Here is a 16,685-nt window from a genome sequence, read left to right on the forward strand (position 1 = left end):
ATTGTGGTGGAGGAGAGTAATGGGGGTTGGAGATACCTGAAGTGATGCAGGAGGCGGCACTTTTGCTCCTCACACCTCCCGCTTCCCCAAGCACCATTACATCATTAGTCAGATGCCCCTTTTGCCTCATCTTTCCTCATCTTTCTTCTGCAGACCTTTAGGTTAGGGAACCCTAGTACAAAAAGATAAATCAGATAATTTGATGCAACTAGAGGCGTAACTTGAGGGCAGAAGGTGTGGTTGCACCTGGGCCCAAGAGGCTTAGGGGGCCCATAAGATGTCACTTTCCCATATGAGAAGACTAGTACTATAAACCATAAATTATAGTTGGGGGGGCTGGCAGAGACTGGGGCCCATCAGCTTCAATTTACGTCACTGGATGCATCGTTTTGACTTATCACATGGGAGCATTTCCCTCTCTTCTTTCGGAACTTGTTGGAACAACCTGGAATGGGTTCTTCATTGGGCATCGTACATCTGCCGTTCTTTGGTTCATTGCGTTGCGTATCCATCTGAGGAAGATTCGAGGCAGTTTAGGGCAGGAAAGGTGTGTCCGTCATTGCTATGTTGACAGATTCCAAGTCCCAACCAGCAGAATTCAATGTTCGATTGCGAGAAGACGACTTGTGGAATTTCAAGATCTCTACAAGATGAATATTTGTGTCCAGTTTTATCTGTCAAACAATGTTCTGAGGTGGAGTTACACTTTAAAGCCCAATGGACAATCGATGCCCCTTGCCACTGATAAGTGACCCCCCCCCCACCGACGCACCAGAACATCCATGAGCCACCATGGATAAGAGCACAGTGATTTTTCATTTCTGTTCTTACTGCACCTTTTTATTTTATATTATTGTGGTATAATGACCTTATTTTGAAGTTTTTAACCAAAAAATTGCAATTCACGGAGCGATGAAACCTCTGACTTTTTCCTTCTCTCTTCAGCAGGTAATCACTCAGGAGTGGTTTTAAGTATTAACTCCAGAGAAATGCACAACTACCTGGTTAGCTGATGTTTACCCATGGAGACAATCGTCACAGACTCTTCCCTATCTTGTAATATTTCTCCCCGGTAAAATCATCAGACTGGATGATGAGACTGTAAGAGCAACCGGAGAATTTGTTTCTAACCCGTTCCGAAAAAAAAAAAAAAAAACGTCTGCTACTATGGAAGAGCAATCGACCTGTACGTTTTAAGGACTCGTTTTCATACGAATTGTTACAATTCATATACAACTGGTAGCAAATTTGTAACCCCCCCCCCCCATCCCCCCAACATATTTTTGTGTTCTATTCATATTAAGTGTAAACTTTATTACCTTTCATCTAGATTTTATTCCCTCTCTCCCCTCTTCGAAGACTCAAGTTTACTTTAGAAAACAAATATTCCCACCATTGGATTTTTTTCTTCCCCTCTCCCTCCCTTGTTTCTGTATAAAGGCAATGTGCTCTGGGAAAGAAGACCTATATAATGATACTGTAACAATACGTCCGTAGTATGTCCGCACATAGGATCAGTCTCTGCACTATTTCACTACCGAACCGGAAAGTAGGAGGAGCTTCTCCCTAACAAAACGGGGATTCTGCACCAAATGGTAAGACATTCCAGACTGCGGTATAGTCGTTGCAAAATTAACACAGGGCAATGGTATTTTTTGTATCTTTAAAAAAAATATTAATAAAATTAAAAAAAAGAAATTCATCTAAAAGAGGTGATTATTGGAATGTGATGGGAGAGGAGTGTGTATGGAGAAATGATGGAGCTTTCTACATCGCTGAGGAGACAGAACTGTTCTAGATCTGGTTCTGCGTATATTACACTTAAAGGGGCACTGCTACTTCTACAGGGGCGTAACTTGTGGGAGTGCAGAGTGTAAGGTTGCAACCGGGCCTAAGAGGCCTAGGGGGCCCATACGATGTACCTTTCCTATATGAGAAGACTAATACTATAAACAATACATTGGGGGTCTGGCACACATTTTACACTTTGCACATTTTGGGTCCCGACAGGTTCAAGGTTCCCCTGCTGATGATGTCACGTTCAAGAGGGTAAACAATTCAAAGGCCCGTTGGTACTAGAAGTGCCAAGAAGTTTTTACTGAAGAAAGGGACGACCTCCAGAGCATAGAATATACACTCACCGGCCACTTTATTAGGTACACCATGCTAGTAACGGGTTGGACCCCCTTTTGCCTTCAGAACTGCCTCAATTCTTCGTGGCATAGATACAACAAGGTGCTGGAAGCTCCTCAGAGATTTTGGTCCATATTGACATGATGGCATCACACAGTTGCCGCAGATTTGTCGGCTGCACATCCATGATGCGAATCTCCCGTTCCACCACATCCCAAAGATGCTCTATTGGATTGAGATCTGGTTACTGTGGAGGCCATTTGTGTCCAGTGACCTCATTGTCATGTTCAAGAAACCAGTCTGAGATGATTCCAGCTTTATGACATGGTGCATTATCCTGCTGAAAGTAGCCATCAGATGTTGGGTACATTGTGGTCATAAAGGGATGGACATGGTCAGCAACAATACTCAGGTAGGCTGTGGCGTTGCAACGATGCTCAATTGGTACCAAGGGGCCCAAAGAGTGCCAAGAAAATATTCCCCACACCATGACACCACCACCACCAGCCTGAACCGTTGATACAAGGCAGGATGGATCCATGCTTTCATGTTGTTGACGCCAAATTCTGACCCTACCATCCGAATGTCGCAGCAGAAATCGAGACTCATCAGACCAGGCAACGTTTTTCCAATCTTCTACTGTCCAATTTCGATGAGCTTGTGCAAATTGTAGCCTCAGTTTCCTGTTCTTAGCTGAAAGGAGTGGCACCCGGTGTGGTCTTCTGCTGCTGTAGCCCATCTGCCTCAAAGTTCGACGTACTGTGCGTTCAGAGATGCTCTTCTGCCTACCTTGGTTGTAACGGGTGGCGATTTGAGTCACTGTTGCCTTTCTATCAGCTCGAACCAGTCTGCCCATTCTCCTCTGTCCTCTGGCATCAACAAGGCATTTCCGCCCACAGAACTGCAGCTCACTGGATGTTTTTTCTTTTTCGGACCATTCTCTGTAAACCCTAGAGATGGTTGTGCGTGAAAATCCCAGTAGATCAGTTTCTGAAATACTCAGACCAACCCTTCTGGCACCAACAACCATGCCACGTTCAAAGGCACCAAATCACCTTTCTTCCCCATACTGATGCTCGGTTTGAACTGCAGGAGATTGTCTTGACCATGTCTACATGCCTAAATGCACTGAGTTGCCGCCATGTGATTGGCTGATTAGAAATTAAGTGTTAACGAGCAGTTGGACAGGTGTACCTAATAAAGTGGCTGGTGAGTGTAGATTCTTCAACTAGTTCCCCCTAACACTGCTCTTTCAGTTGTCACAACGAGTTCTACCTGCTTTACACTACTGTAGACAGTCTCTCCATGCTGCATAGGAGTATTTTATGTCCCTTCAAGTCGAGTAACAAAGTTGAATGAAAACTTAGAGTAATAAACCAGGGACATTACTCCTAGATCCAGGCACCATGACTGTGGGAATCTTCTTATATTTCTTATCAATGGTCTCCTTCCTTCTAAAATCAACTTCCTTCTAAAATTATGCTGAGTTCTTCTGTGTCTCTTTTTTGCGATGCTTTTTGATACTATATTCAGTCAGTTCAGTACATCATGAACTTTATGGGATCACCTTCAATTTCCCTGCTGCCGTTCTGTTACACATATTTTATAAAAGGGTAAATCCAGACTTTCCTTCACCTGGGGTAAAAATTTATTTCACTTCCCTAACACTCATCCATTACACAATGAGGCTCATTTACTAAGGGTTCGTGGATCGCACTTTAGTCGGAGTGAGCGCTGTTTTCGGGATTTGCACGGCTGTGACAGCTATTTAACAGGGGTTTGCGTTGGGATTGTGTCACACGCGATTGGATTTTGGCACAGCGGCGCTGGCTTCCATGCGACAGAAATCGGGGGGGGGGGGCGATCCAACTGATTCAGAATTAACGTTCAAATTGTGTCGCAAAATCAAGCACTTACATGCACCGGGAAGAAGAAGGTGAACTCCGGTGGACCTGAGCGGGGAAGCGACACATGCAGGATATCGGGCGCACGATCTTAGTGAATTGCTGCAGAGAGCATTATGGTCGGATAATGCACTTTCTGTGATCATCTGTGATGATCCTTCGTTTAATAATTATAATAATAATCATTGGTTCGGTGGGGGTCCATCCAGGGGTGTGACTTGCAGACGGTGCAATTACAACAGGATCCAGCAGCCATTTTTATCTCCCATACAAAAAGGGCTAGTTGCCTGAACAATACACAGTATCATAGTTGGGGGCCCAGTACAGAATTTGCATTGGGGTCCAGTAGCTTCCAATTAGTCCTTTGTTCCCAATGATCAGAAGAATGAATGGTGCTAATTCGGGAATGTATCCCTTTCCTTATGCAGTAACACAACAGGATAGTCCTGGTGATATCTATCCCTTTAATACCCCGGCCGAGCACCATGTTATCCCATTCCCCTAATCCCTCTGGTCATCCCATGATCCGGAAACTTTTTATGGGAGAATCCAGCTCTAGCTCTGGGTCCTGTTACTGTGTACACAAAGTATCATTCTAACTATATGTTTTATTGCAAACCTAATTTTTGGGAGGAGGTAATTCCTGTTCTGTCATGATATAATTCCTCATAATCCATCAGCATTGCCAGAATTGGTGCAGATTTAGTTTCCACTTTAGTTATTGAAATAAGAAACAGATGATGTGAGTTACGTGCTTGGCAGAGGATAGATAAGAGAGAGGCTCTTGGCTTGGGGAGGAAGACTCCTGGACGTATTACTGGAAGTCTCCCCAGCCATGACACAGGTTATTGCGTATGAAAGGAGCGCTCCCATAGCAGTCACACATCATTAGCCGCTGTGGAGCTGCTCCCAGTTTGAAGCCCCATGAAGAGACAGCTGTGTGTAGGGTGGCTCCCCCTTAGAATTTATGGGAGTGACCTGAAATGGGCGACAATGCCGGGTGATTGTAAGACCTTTGTTTAAGACGATATATAGATACTGACCAGTTTATTCCTAGGATCCAGTTAAAGGAACACTCTAGGAAAAGCTTATTCACTAATGTATAAATCAGTACAGTATCAAGTTTTCTTTAGGCATCTTACCTACGAGTCTATTTCTTGTGTGAGTCCAATGTGATCCATCTTCACATTGGACTCACACGGAACTCTGACACATGTCTGGTATATTGTTTAGTTCAGACATATTGGGACTTATTTACTAAGGGTCCGCGGATCGCATTTCCGTCGGACTTCCTAACATTTTCGGAATTTACGCCGCTGTGACAGGGATTTAGCAGGGGATTGTGGCGTAGCGTTCATGCGACGGAAATCGGGGCGGGAGGGCGGGCCATCTGACGATCCGACTTATTTGAGGGATTTAAGATTCAAATTGTTTCGCATCCGATGCACTTACATGCACCAGGAAGAAGAAGGTGAACTCTGTTGGACCTGAGCGGAGAAGCGACACATGCAGGATATATGGGGCGCACGATCTTAGTGAATAGAGGCACAGTGCATTATCACCGGACAATGCACTTTCAGGAACTCCGAGGGACCGGATAAGGAAATGTGCCCCATTGTTTAGTCAAACTATGACCAAACTCATACGGTTTTCAACACTGTTTGTGGCCAAGAGGCCTTAAGGGTTCCTTTAAAGGGGTTCACCACAATAGGGAGGATAAGCAATAAATGACTTTTGGAAGTTGCAGTAGGTAGACCCCCTCTGTCTGTTAACTACGGGTCAAACTTGAAAATCGGGAACATTAGAAATGCGTAATATTTTCCATGCAATTACCACTGCCAGGATGTACTGTGTAGGTTCAACCTTAGGCCATAAGTAGGAGGCAATAGGGGGCATTTATCACACACCGGCACTTTATGCCTCGCCCCTCCATCTGTAATGAATACACCAGGAGGATCCGGGCTCCTGATGTATTTGGCTGCCATCTCTGCTGCCGTACAATTCTATGCCATTGTGCTATTGCCGCCAACCGTTGAGGCGTGAACAATCGTAGGGTAAAGCCGGCCCACTCCGTGCCACCCTTTATACCCACTTGGTGTGGAGGTGGTGTAATTGGAAAGATAATAGCAACCTGTGAACTCTACGTAGAATGGGCCCAACCATAATTTAGCTTCAGGTCCAAGCCTTTCTTAGTGACGCCCTCTGCTTTGTCATGTACCTTCCTCGTAGACAGAACAAGACTGTACAAAGCACGTGCACCCCTTTATGACTGCAGTATTCCCTAATAACATTGTCAGTGCAAAACCAAAAGGAACACAAATTAAACAAAAGCCGCACAATCTCCCAGGTGATGGTGGAAGTTTCCCTGATTCTGTGAGGGAAGTGCATTCCAGAGCACAGGTGCAGCACGAGACGTCAAACAGTCGCTTAACCCTTATATGCCTCAATAACTTGGCCGATCCTTGAAATCTAATGAATGTGTGATTGGGCGAAGGTGAGAAACTGGAGGTTTCCAAAAAAGTAACAAGAATTCTAACACATTTATGCAAATATACTAAAAAAAAATTGTATATCGAAGATAAATTATCATCCAAAACAGGAGGTACTTGTAAATTAACTTTATTAATAGTGCACAGAATTGTATATGCACTGGAAACCCAAGTGCAAGTCCATATTAATACAGTGTAGAGAAATGTTTAGAATAGACTAAAATACAGTAATCCATCGAAATCCACTTTTGTAACAAGTAGACGCGTCGTAGTCTTTAAATAAAATATGCATTTGTTAAAATTAAATATGTCCCATAAAATGGATCTATGTACAGACACTACACAAATGTTGGACCAGGATACTCAGCACCCGTCTGTTCTATTGCAATAAGGCCGACATAACTGCCCCTCCCCCGCAACAATAAGAAAATACAGTTAAAAACAACTTATAAAAAATGAACATAGTATAATACATTCATGGAAGGATCCGTGTATAAGGACATGGGGTTCGGTTATATTCCAGATATATTATTATATAAAGGAACACTGATGTGTAACAACTGCTCCAAAGTGCTGCTGTACCTGGAAACTCAAATTATCGCATTACAGGGTGAAGAAACTAATGGTAAAATACCAAAAATACTGATCAAAATGATCTTTAACATGGCTCATGATGGGGGTCCCAATATCTCGCCAATCGCAATGGATTGGATACTAGATCCAATGTTGAGGTCTCTAGACACCAAGGAAACCATCAGTGTCCACTCACAGCATTGGCCTGCCTCAGTCACTGATTGGCTGAGAGGGCATTTCCTGTTTGTATTTGAAGCCAACAGGAAGTCCAGTGCCACCAGTTTCCACTCACAGCATTGGCCTAGCTCAGTCACTGATTGGCTGAAAAGGCATTTCCTGTTTGTATTTGAAGCCAACAGGAAGTCCAGTGCCACCAGTTTCCACTCACAGCATTGGCCCGCCTCAGTCACTGTTTGGTTGAGAAGGCATTTCCTTTTTGTATTTGAAGCCAACAGGAAGTCCAGTGCCACCAGTGTCCACTCACAGCATTGGCCCGCCTCAGTCACTGATTGGCTGAGAAGTCATTTCCTTTTTGTATTTAAGGCCAACAGGAAGTCCAGTGCTGGGATGGGTGAGAAAAATATTTTGTTTTTAAGGTCCCATCATGTGTCTTGTTAAATATATATATATTTTTTTAATTGCTGGAAAACCCCCTTGGGCTTCAGCCCGACCCTAAAAGTGGCCTTTACAATGTTTTGTATTTTATGTGACTGTCCTTGAATAGAAATTAATACAAAAAAATTCATAGAAAATTCATTTTAAAATAAAATATATATTAAAAACACAATAAAAACTCTTGAATTCTGTTGGTGTAAAAAAAAAAGTGTCTATGGCCAAGTGTCCTACTAAAAATGGATCTTTTAGAAACCACATATTCCTGATTTTTTTTGAGTAGAAAAATGCTGAAACCTACAATAATAATTGAAAATGTGATCAATTTGATTGTTGGATTAGTTCCCCACCTAAAATTAGTACACCCCAATATACCTGGGACGGGGTCAGTTAACTCTATTTTTATGTGTATGGGCACCTTAGAGATATGTAAATATGGTGTGTAAAAAAAATTGCACATACCCTCCAGCACCACAAGGGGCGACATACACCATAAGCACAGTAGGCTCAGGATGGACTCTGAATAGCCCACTACAGTACTCATAGCACTTACAAGAGCCGTTCTATGCCCCAATACTGCACCAGTCTCTGTTACAGTGTACAAGTGACAGATAAACATCACAAAATTCATGTGTGAATCAGTGATGGTAAAAAAAAGGTATACATTTTTTTTGAAATGTCCTTTAAAAAAAAAAACGGATATTATAAACGGCCCCACAATGTCAATGAACTAAATAAACTGCAAATAAAAACGGAATTAAAGCTATATACAGGCAGTCCCCGGGTTACATACAAGATAGGGTCTGTTTGTTCTTAAGTTGAGTCTGTATGTAAGTCGAAACTGTATATTTTATCATTGTAATCCCAGCCAGAACTTTTTTGGTCTCTGGGACAATTGGATTTTAAAAATGTTGGATTGTCATAAGAATCAATATTAACACTAAATCTTCATTACAGACGCCTGTGATAACTGTTACAGCTGATTATTGTAGCCTAGGACTAAAGCACAATAAATTACCAATATCCAGAGGTCCGTTTGTAACTAGGGGTCGTCTGTAAGTCGAGTGTTCTTAAGTAGGGGACCGCCTGTACACCCAATGTAGATATCATATTAGCAATGATGGAGGATGATGACCCATGGTGTATACCCCACATATAGTACAAGTTACATGTGCTTCTGAATTCCTTACTTCTCTAGGGTTAGGAGGTTGCCAACAAAACGGTCATATTGGAAGAGACTGACGTAGTCAGTGTAGTCAGGAGATAGGGGAGGGGTCTGAGCTGGGTTCTACTTATTCCTTCGGATCTTATATAGTCATATAGTTCTATCTCCTGTGGATTCTGTGCTTCCTTGGATGCATATACCCCTACACTGAGGTAAGTACACCAAACTGCAGCCCACCCCACCCCTCCCTTACAAGGTGACCAATGCTTACAACCTTGACCTCAACACATACAATCTTTGTGAAGACTCGGATGGAGAATAATGATATGTACAACATTGTTTTTTGAAAAATAAATTCCGAATATACAGTTTTCCAAAAGCCCCACTGTTAGTGCCCTACCTCAACCCCCCCCCCAAACAATTATTTACAGGTATAAATTAAATCAATAACAATACAAATTGAAATATACAAATAAATAATAACATTTATAGTAAGAAAAAGATTTGTTAAAAAAATTCTAACAGTTTTGGTAGAATTTCAAATGTTCAGAAGAGTAAGGCTGAAGGGTAACCGTGAGAGTGATGAGTGTATGATGGATATATAAAAGTCACAGGCTTCTATTCCTAGAACATAGGATATTGGCCTATAACGACTCATTACATTGTAAAGGAAAATCTGCAAAAAAGCATAACATTTGGCGAATAATAGTAAATTTTGGATCATATTTTATTTTAGAAATCTGTTTCCTTATCCTGATTTTGTGTAAATCATCTTTCTGTCATGTATCCACTGACAGCTGAGAGATAAGGAGAAGCTGATAAAGTGTCTAATGACTTATCTCCTTACAGACAGCCACTAGATTCTCCACACAGAGCTAAATCATATAGGCAAATATGTTCTAGGTATGTAAGAGTTAATCATTAGCCTCCTAGTCTATTTGAAGTGGATGGAACTTTAAGATACACTGCTCGCTACAGGAGAAAGAAGCAGGAAAAAGGCACAGAGAAGCTGTTTTACTTCATCAAGTATACTACAAAGTTTACAATTATCAATTGCTTGATCTATTATTATTGATAAAGGATTAGTTATGCTCTTCGTGTGTGAATGGAGAACAAATCTTCCTATACAGTGTGACATCTAGTGTTTTCTAGGGGGAGTAGCCTTCTCATAGAAGAGGCATGGCGGGATGTATGCAAAATGTATGGTGGGAGTAAAAATCTGCTCTGGATGAGGAGGTTGGTATACTAAAGTAGGTGGTCTTTTGGATAGGTGTGACGTTTATATAGTACATGGAGGTAGATGTGTTACCATTGTAATTAGGGTGATCACCTATAGAATGGTTAATGGAATCCCCCTCTTCTACAGCCTTTGTTTAATCTGCAGATGTCCATCAAGGCATGTGAAAGGCTATGCTGCTCTCAGTGATGCAGGGGGCGGCCTTCAGACCTGCCCCCATTTAGGATCAGGATATTGATGGTCTAATATTAGTTGAGGCATTAATTATACGGATGTGGATGTATTTCTGAAATTTTGGTGAACAATTATTGGGCCAGAATCAATAAATGACCAGTTTTGGGGAGGAATTTATAACTCAGAAAGCAACAAAACATCTTGGTTTTTCATATTTCTGGATATTTTGCAAAACCACAAGACAATCGATGACAGATTTCTTCCGCTATTGGAAAAGCTGCTTTGACACATGGATTTTGCAGCAGTTTACTGCTTTGCGCGGCCCCACGCTTAGTATCTTCTCCCTATAATGTCTCCATTGCCTCTTACAAATTACTATGGCACCTTCCTTACAGAAACAGCGCCTCCCCCGCCCCTTGGATGTGTCTGGTATTGCAGCTCAGCCTTCTATTACTGTAAGGGGAAGAGCTGCAATACCACTGACAACCAGTAGACACAAGTGGCGCTGTGATCAGAAAAAAAAGGCATTTCCAAATCTTTCAACTGTGGAGGATTTTGATAGGTGATTAAATACACTGTATACAGTAAAAGTAACCCATTGTGTGCCAATAAAACCCATCTTGTGCAATTTAGAGTGAAAGGTGCAGCAGAATCACGTGTATGAAATTGTCAGGACGTCACTTAAGAGCCGGACATGTGATTCATCATGTCAGACAGCAGGGGGCAGGCGACAGCAATGAGAACACTGGAATGTGATTGATGGCGTATTATGTGCATATAAAATATGGGAGACGTGGCCTGTGACGCCTCAGTCCGTGGTCCTCTAGCCGTCCATCGCTCATCACATGACAAGAGTAATTGGACCTCTGAGACAAAGCCCCTCGTGGCGGCTCTGCTGGACTGGGAGACCTCTATACAATGAGCCGCGGACCCTTGTAGAAAAATACTGTGTGGTTCTGTCTCTTTAAGGCGGAAATACAAACCACGGAAGTTGTCGCAGCTTATGTGCCGTTTTTCTGTTCCCATTCCTGCAAAAAAAAAAAAAAATGAAAGAGTTAATACTCATAAATATATAGAAATCTAAATGATCTATTACTTACTAGAATTACAAAAAAAATTTTTTTTTTAAAAATGGACCATTGAACAATTTTTTTGCATGACCTGACACGACCACTAGAGGGAGCAGTGAATTGTCTTATCAGATTCTATGCACAGAACAGTCCAATCATTCCCCCATTATACATGAAATTGCTCCCATGTTGCATCAGCCGCAGGCCGGAACGTGGTGGGCAACTAAATATAGAAGAACCGCTACACGGAAAACTAGTTCAAGGTGGTCAGAAACAAATGTGTTTTTTATCTCGGAATATCCGCAGCCACCTCAGTGACACAGTATCCTTAATATAAGGTGTGAACACGGATCTATCGTAATTGCGGAACGCAGTTTTATTTTTACGCACCACGGACAGCTCTTCCTCCTTATCCCATTAGGTTTGTCCATGTGCATGACTTATAAATAGGTGAAGCGGAATAAAAAGAGGCTCTTTTGGTGACTACTTATCTTCTATGAGATCAAAAAAGACGGGGCATGCTTTAAGGGACTCGGTCACTAGATTTTACAACATTAAACTACCAGGTAGGGGGTGAAATGTGATTTTGAGAATTTACTCTTTTATGGGAAATCTCACCCATTTGACAATAAAAAGAAATCTCTGCTAAAGTAGTGAGAATGAGCAGAGAAGAGTCATATTTTACCTAAGATGAGTCAAGTTTAGAGGTTGCAGGAGAAGCGTCTCTTCAGATGCCTCTATTTTCATTATATTTTGTAATATAAATGTTATATATTGGGCTTTGCAAGCCAATCCCATGTGAGGGAACATTTTGGGAGGTGATGACATTTGTCACTGCATAGCTGAAGCCTTACCTTTGCCTTCCTTAGCACATGGCCTCGTACTGGGGAGTTTTGTGTAGGTGCCTGTCTCTTTAAGGCAGCGGCGCTGTTCACGGGTAGAGAGCCCTCAGCGTCACTGGTGTCACAACTGGAGATGGGAGAGTTCTCCACCGTCCGGTGCCGGAGAACTGGAGACTGGGGGGAGAGAGTCCTGGTTATTGGATATCTGGAGCAGAGGGAGGAGCCTGTATATCACGTATCACTAAGTAAAACAGAATTATCTGCGTCTTTGCCCAGGTTACAAAAGAGGGACCCCTAATGAAACCCCAGGCCCAAATCTGGCCCAACTTGTCTTTTACCTGTGGTCTTGATGTCCCATTCTTGGGTTCTATGGCGAGACCAAGAGTGATTCCACCAGACATGGCTTTCTTCAGATTTTCTTTCACCTCAGACAGCTCCAGCTCCAGATTGACCCGCTCGCCCTCCTTCAGCTTACATTCTTCTTCAAGCTTTTTCAACTTGTCCTCCAGCATGGCCTGAGATTTCCTCCCTAGAGCAATAAAGAATATATAATAAAACTCTTCCTGTCACCACCAGGGGGAGCTCTCTGTACATGGATCATATCTGTATACATTCTTATGCAGTGAGCTCCCTCTAGTGGTGAATGCAGAAAGGAAGTTTACAAAGAAATGTTAGAATCATAGAATAGATCCTGCTCTCCACGGAGAAAACTTTCTTATAATGTTAATTCCTAAATTCCTAATTCCAGCTATTGTACCTGCATTAGCTTCAATGGCCGCTTTAGTATCCCGCTTCTCTTTTCGGAGCTGGGCCAGTCGGTTCCTCAGAGCTTCTTTCTTTTTCAGTAGTTCCTCCTCTTTCTGTTGTAGTTTCTTAGCATCGGCCTCTACTCGATTCTTCCCGTATTTATACTGCTCAGCATCTGGGCATCAGATAGAGAGGTGTCAGTACTGGGGACCACCATATGGTCATATGACCACCACGACCACCATGACCCATATGATTCAGAAACGGCAACAGCATAATGAAGTCATGTATGTACAGTATATGTCATAGATATTTTTCCATAGAATTCTTATTCCCAATTCCTTACTGGAGGCGGTGCGCTTCACAGTGCCGCTCGGACTCGGCTTCCGTTGCTGGTTGGCGGCTATTCTAGATTTCGAGGCAATCCCGTTAGACGCTGCCGGTGGCTTCTTGCTCTTCAGCTGCAGAGAATAAACAAAAATAGTTCAAAAATCCTAAATAAAACTTCACTTTTCAAACATTCAGCACAAGAGCATGTGAGAATATTAACATATAAGACTTGATAATACACATTTCATTCTCTCCCAGAGATGTCTGCTGTCCGCTTAAGATGATGGAGACCTAGTATTAAGGGTGATTTAAAGGGTTGTCGAATATACTAGGATATAATTGTCAGAATTTTCAGAAGTCCTATAGAAGTGAATGGAATAAAGTGTGCATGCGCAGACATGTCTCCCCCCCCAAAAAAACAATAGTCACATGACTGATGTGTGTTCCAAAAGCCGGGCCAATGTCTATGGCCCGTTTGTGGCTTTTACTACAGAATCAAAGAGATATCCCTCAATTACATATCATGTGTATAGAACGGAGAAACCTGCGCATGCACATTCACTTCTCTACTGATGGGGTGTCTACAGGCAAGACAAACATCGGTGCCCCATTTATAGAATATCCTACAGAGGTGAAGAGACATCCCATGTACATATATATATATATATCATAGATATAGAATTGGAATATGTGATAGATATGAATGGAGAACGCTGTGAATGGAATCTCCAATAGAAATGTCCTCACTACTGATGGGGATTCTACAGGGGCTTTGAACATCGATGGCAAATGTATGACGTATCCTTAAATATAGCTAATACAACCAATAAAAGTGAATAGGGAAAGCTGCGCATGCACCGCTCTACTGATGAGGTGAACATCTATGGCACATTGATGACCTATCCTTTAATTTTGGCAAGAAAGGCCAAAAATGGTATATCCTCTTAAAGCAAACTTGTCACCGAGAATGTCACTTCTAGCTGGTGACAGGTTCCAATAGCCTATGCTATGTTGATCTTAAAAACACCTTTGTCAGCATTTTGCATCCTTTCAGTAATTTATGAAAGTTTGATTCCCATTATCTGGCTCTCTGCCAGCAGCGTGTGGCGAGTCTTGGGGAGGGGTAGCTGCGGCTTGTGTCCCCTAATATATTATTCCTCTACTCCACACCATCCCCCTCCCTCTCCTACCTGTTCAGTGCACATGACAGGAAGTGGGGAGGGAGCTGAATGAGTGTGGAGGAGAGGAGACTGACACAGGCACACACAGGCTGCAGCTCCTCCTCCCCGGGGACTCACCAAACACTCCTGGCAGGGAGCCAGGTAATGTGAAATAAAGTTTCATAAAGTACTGAACTTAATCAGAATGCTGAATACCAAAAACAGCTGCACGCCAGACCATGGGTTGAGAGTGGTGTTAAAGCTTAGCTCAATTCATCTCTACACAGCTGAGCTGCAATACCAGTACAAATCACAGTCAGGAGTGGCGCTGTTTTACTGAATGGTCTAATTAGAAGTTATGTATAATTTACTATCAGGACAGATCTGGGTTGTATGAAGGCCGTGGGTTAGGACCGGCCGCCTGGTGTGACTCTATTATCGGAGCAGTAAGAATATCAGGACATGGTTTAATAACCTCCAGTGGGGATAATGAAGTTAAGCAGGAAATATCAATCTGCGGTAGATTAGAGATGCAGAAGAGAAAAGACATTCAATTAGAAAGACGTTAATGAATTTATGTACCAAGTAATGAATTGGAAGTTATTAAGGGATATGGAGGAAATTACATGACTTTCCTGAGGATCTAATTAGACATTTTTAATCAGGGGCTGCAGTGCGGCTTTCTTATTATTTTGGATAATGAGCAGTGACCCCTGTGGGTGCACACACAGACACTGCCGAAACACAATGTTTATGAAGTTGATGGTAGAAATTACAATTTCCTTTAATTTGACTTGATTTCCGTACTTGGACACAAAGAACCCATAGCCCTGTGATGTCCCAAGAGCACCTCCACAGGTCAATTCAGGCATTACACAATGCCAAGTAAAATGGGGCGGCACGGTGGCTTAGTGGTTAGCACTACAGCCTTGCAGTGCTGGGGACCTGGGTTCAAGTCCCAGGGTCAACATCTGTAAAGAGTTTGTATGTTCTCTCTGTGTTTGCGGGGTTTCCTCCAGGTCCTACGGTTTCCTCCCACACTCCAAAAACATACTGGTAGGTTGATTACATTGTGAGCCCCATGGGGACAGGGACTGATTTAGCAAAATCAGTGCAGTGCAGCGTTATTTGTGCGCGCTATATAAATAAAAAATTATTCTTATTTATTATCAAAATCAATGTATTGTCTGTGTAATGCAAGACATGACCGGTCCTGAAGAGACGGTCACTCTCAACAAAGGATGGTAACCTTAAAAAGGAGCGCCCGTTAAAGGTAACTGTATGACCTGCAGCCCGCATTGGCCAAATACCAAGAGATAAACCGAATTTTAAGGAAACCTGCCTTCGTGGATCAACCTAATAATAGTAAATCATTTAATAAAGTGTAACCCCTTAGATTAGTTATCTTTATGCAAATTACGCCGGAGGTTACTAGGGCTAGGAGTAGCCGCACCTCGGAGCCGGAGTACAGGATATTCCGCATCCCAGTAGCCAGTTTCGACATTACCTACCAGCTCCTCTTTGGAACACTTTCCCTGGCCCCTGCATACACTCGACTGTGAAGCTGGAGATCTGCGCATGTGCAGAAGCTCCGGCTTCAGAGCCAAGGCTGTGCCATTCTGCATAGTCAGTTAGAGCGCATACGCAGAGCGTTGGGGATGGATGTTATGGCAGAAGCTTACCATGGGATCTACCTTATTAGGTAGATCCCTGATGGTAGGTTTCCTTTCAAGAGGACCTCTTACTATGTACATCAACTCAAACCCCTTGTATCCTTTATCAGGTACCACTTCTACAATACAGGTGTAGTTGGAATATTCTCTCTAACCTGTTCCCTAGTAATGAGTCTCATTATTTTCAGATTTCTACCATCATATGGGTGGAGCCAGACTGTCTACCCCAGCCCAGGACCGCCCATCTGACAGTAGAGAACCTTATTACCATACTAGGAGCTGAAACTATGTAAATTAGGCTCTCTGTAGTCAGATGGGTGGCAGACAGCCTGGCTCCACCCATCTGACACTAAGGGCCTGGAAAATAATAATTGAAAATGCCAACTATACAAGAATCCATGGAAGAATTTCTACTGAATGACGGAAAGAGTTAGCCAACCAATTACCAGTTGATTAGGCAATATATAGGCCCCATGAATAGGCTAAATAAATGTATATATAATAATATAAACACCCAGAAACTATGCAGATACTGGGATTGATAAGATACCAGTTGGACACTATTGCTCATGTCCC

At 42.6% G+C, this 16,685-nt stretch overlaps 2 protein-coding genes across 7 annotated transcripts in view; one reads left to right on the forward strand and one right to left on the reverse strand.

Moving 5' to 3' along the window:
* SORCS2 (sortilin related VPS10 domain containing receptor 2) overlaps positions 1–1,667 on the forward strand; it is a 661,827-nt gene extending 660,160 nt beyond the window's left edge. For 2 of the 4 annotated variants that reach the window (XM_072126131.1, XM_072126133.1), the window contains one exon: positions 946–1,667. In XM_072126131.1, the coding sequence (XP_071982232.1) occupies positions 946–972 (27 nt within the window). In that variant the 3' untranslated portion in view covers positions 973–1,667. The remainder of the gene's footprint in view (positions 1–945) is intronic. The other 2 variants (XM_072126132.1, XM_072126134.1) reach the window with 1 other exon arrangement.
* Positions 1,668–6,640: 4,973 nt separating this feature from the next.
* Positions 6,641–16,685, reverse strand: part of AFAP1 (actin filament associated protein 1) — a 95,609-nt gene continuing 85,564 nt past the window's right edge. For all 3 annotated transcript variants that reach the window (XM_072126136.1, XM_072126137.1, XM_072126135.1), the window contains 5 exons: positions 13,293–13,407; positions 12,957–13,121; positions 12,538–12,728; positions 12,212–12,373; positions 6,641–11,315 (listed from right to left, as the gene is read on the reverse strand). In XM_072126136.1, the coding sequence (XP_071982237.1) occupies positions 11,289–11,315; positions 12,212–12,373; positions 12,538–12,728; positions 12,957–13,121; positions 13,293–13,407 (660 nt within the window). In that variant the 3' untranslated portion in view covers positions 6,641–11,288. The remainder of the gene's footprint in view (positions 11,316–12,211; positions 12,374–12,537; positions 12,729–12,956; positions 13,122–13,292; positions 13,408–16,685) is intronic.

This window comes from Engystomops pustulosus, chromosome 1 (assembly GCF_040894005.1).
Source record: "Engystomops pustulosus chromosome 1, aEngPut4.maternal, whole genome shotgun sequence".
Lineage (NCBI taxonomy): Eukaryota > Metazoa > Chordata > Amphibia > Anura > Leptodactylidae > Engystomops > Engystomops pustulosus.